This window comes from Mycetomoellerius zeteki, unplaced genomic scaffold, assembly GCF_001594055.1.
Source record: "Mycetomoellerius zeteki isolate Tzet28-1 unplaced genomic scaffold, Tzet1.0 scaffold358, whole genome shotgun sequence".
Classification (NCBI taxonomy): domain Eukaryota; kingdom Metazoa; phylum Arthropoda; class Insecta; order Hymenoptera; family Formicidae; genus Mycetomoellerius; species Mycetomoellerius zeteki.
This window is the reverse complement of record NW_017257347.1, coordinates 17,278-18,936: the sequence shown is the minus strand read 5'-3', so window position 1 is coordinate 18,936 and position 1,659 is coordinate 17,278. Positions and strand designations below refer to the sequence as shown.

Below are 1,659 nucleotides of genomic sequence, written 5' to 3'. Positions count from 1 at the left end.
CCCGTCTCGAAGCAACCGCTTCCAGGTTTCCATCAGGCCTTTGGCTCCACGGAGATCGGCAAGTTCTCCAGGTCCGAGTTCTTCGTGAATATGGTAGGCGAGAGCGGCAGCGGTGGCGGTGTTACATCGGATGACGGCGACGGCATCGATGGCGGCGACGATGGTGATGTAAGTAGGGAACATTCCGTGTCGGAAACAATGGAAAATACTGCTACGGTGACGGTGGCTACGACCGCAGCGGCCGCGACCGCGACGGCCGCGACCGCAGCTACAGCGGCCACCACGACCGGCTTTTGCAGGATTTTCGACACCGAGGATAATCAGGCCGCATTCGCTATCGGCGATGACGCCCGCACCGTCGCCGTCGCCGTCGGTGTCGGCATCGGCACGCCCGCGCTGTCGTCGATCGGCAGCGCGTACTGCGGACAACCAGCGGCGCCGCGCTGGCACAGTCCACACGTAGGCGTAGGTGCTATAGGTAGCGAAATTTAAACGAGATCAGCTGCGGTATCGCGTACCGCACGTTGTACATTTCTCCATGTTATCGCTATTGAGAAATATCAAGAGACAATTAATATTTTTAGGAGCAAAAATTTATTACTTTTACATTATAATTGGAATTTTCTATTTTTAGATTATAATTGGAAAATGAAAGAGTCAAATTAAAACTTAAATTTATTACTTCGCGATTGCACAAACGGCCATTTATTTCTTAATAATTATGGTACTAACAAATATCGTTGGTACGGTACAGAATACCGCTGCAAGTCGATTTTAATAGGACGTTATCCTCGTCTTTTTTTTAGGCTAAAACGGTTCCCGTAACTTTCTGATGCGTGACAGTTTGCGATCAAGTTGAGTGACGATGTATTGTATTTCCGATAGAAACACGTGTGTTACAACAAACAAATTACCGGTGTAACATTTGTAGTGTTGATGTGTAGCGAATTTTTATGACAAAAGAACTGTCCATACTTTACGTTATATATGCCAATAGGAGATTCTTATCCAGAAATTGGAACCGCTATAATTTTGATGTATCTAAATTTAATCGCCAAAGTGATTTTCATGTTTATTTGTGACAATGAAATTAGCGAGACGGCATAAACACCAATCTTTGATACCTCTAGCGTCAGAAATTGAGCTCGAAATCGCATCGGTTACAATCCCTGGATTTGTGTTGTCTCCATGATGAACCCTTTGTCGGAAGGTTCCTACAGCGTCGCTTGGAAAGTAAAAGCGGGACAAAACGTGTGTCATGCGTAGCAAATGCAAGTACATCGATTGGCGAAAGCTGTCGGGGATCGATATTGGCGTACGAAACGTCCCGACAAACTGCGAACGTTCGTCGAGATTGTGCCTTCCAGAGGATCGGGGATGCGTCGGGGAGTTCTCGTCGAGTTCTCTCGCCTTATCGAAAATCAAAGCAGCACGATACACCGCGTCTCGTATGCCAAAAGGAAAATATAATCAAAAGAATCACGCCGAGACGATTCGTACTCGATCGGCACCTTCCATCACTGTTGTTAGATGCCGTCGGCGATATACACGTCGGCGAAATTATACATATAAATATAAATAAATAAATAAATAAATATATATATATATATATTATAATCGTGTGTAATAAGAAGGAAGGAAAATGCGCGACGAAGAGAG

The 1,659-nt window shown here is 45.4% G+C and overlaps 1 protein-coding gene across 1 annotated transcript in view; it reads left to right on the top strand.

Moving 5' to 3' along the window:
* The window catches only part of LOC108725720 (uncharacterized), a 14,302-nt gene that overhangs the window by 10,664 nt on the left and 1,979 nt on the right, over window positions 1-1,659 (top strand). Inside the window, exon 8 of the mRNA XM_018452915.1 lies at window positions 7-168. Coding sequence (XP_018308417.1) covers window positions 7-168 — 162 coding nt within the window. The remainder of the gene's footprint in view (window positions 1-6; window positions 169-1,659) is intronic.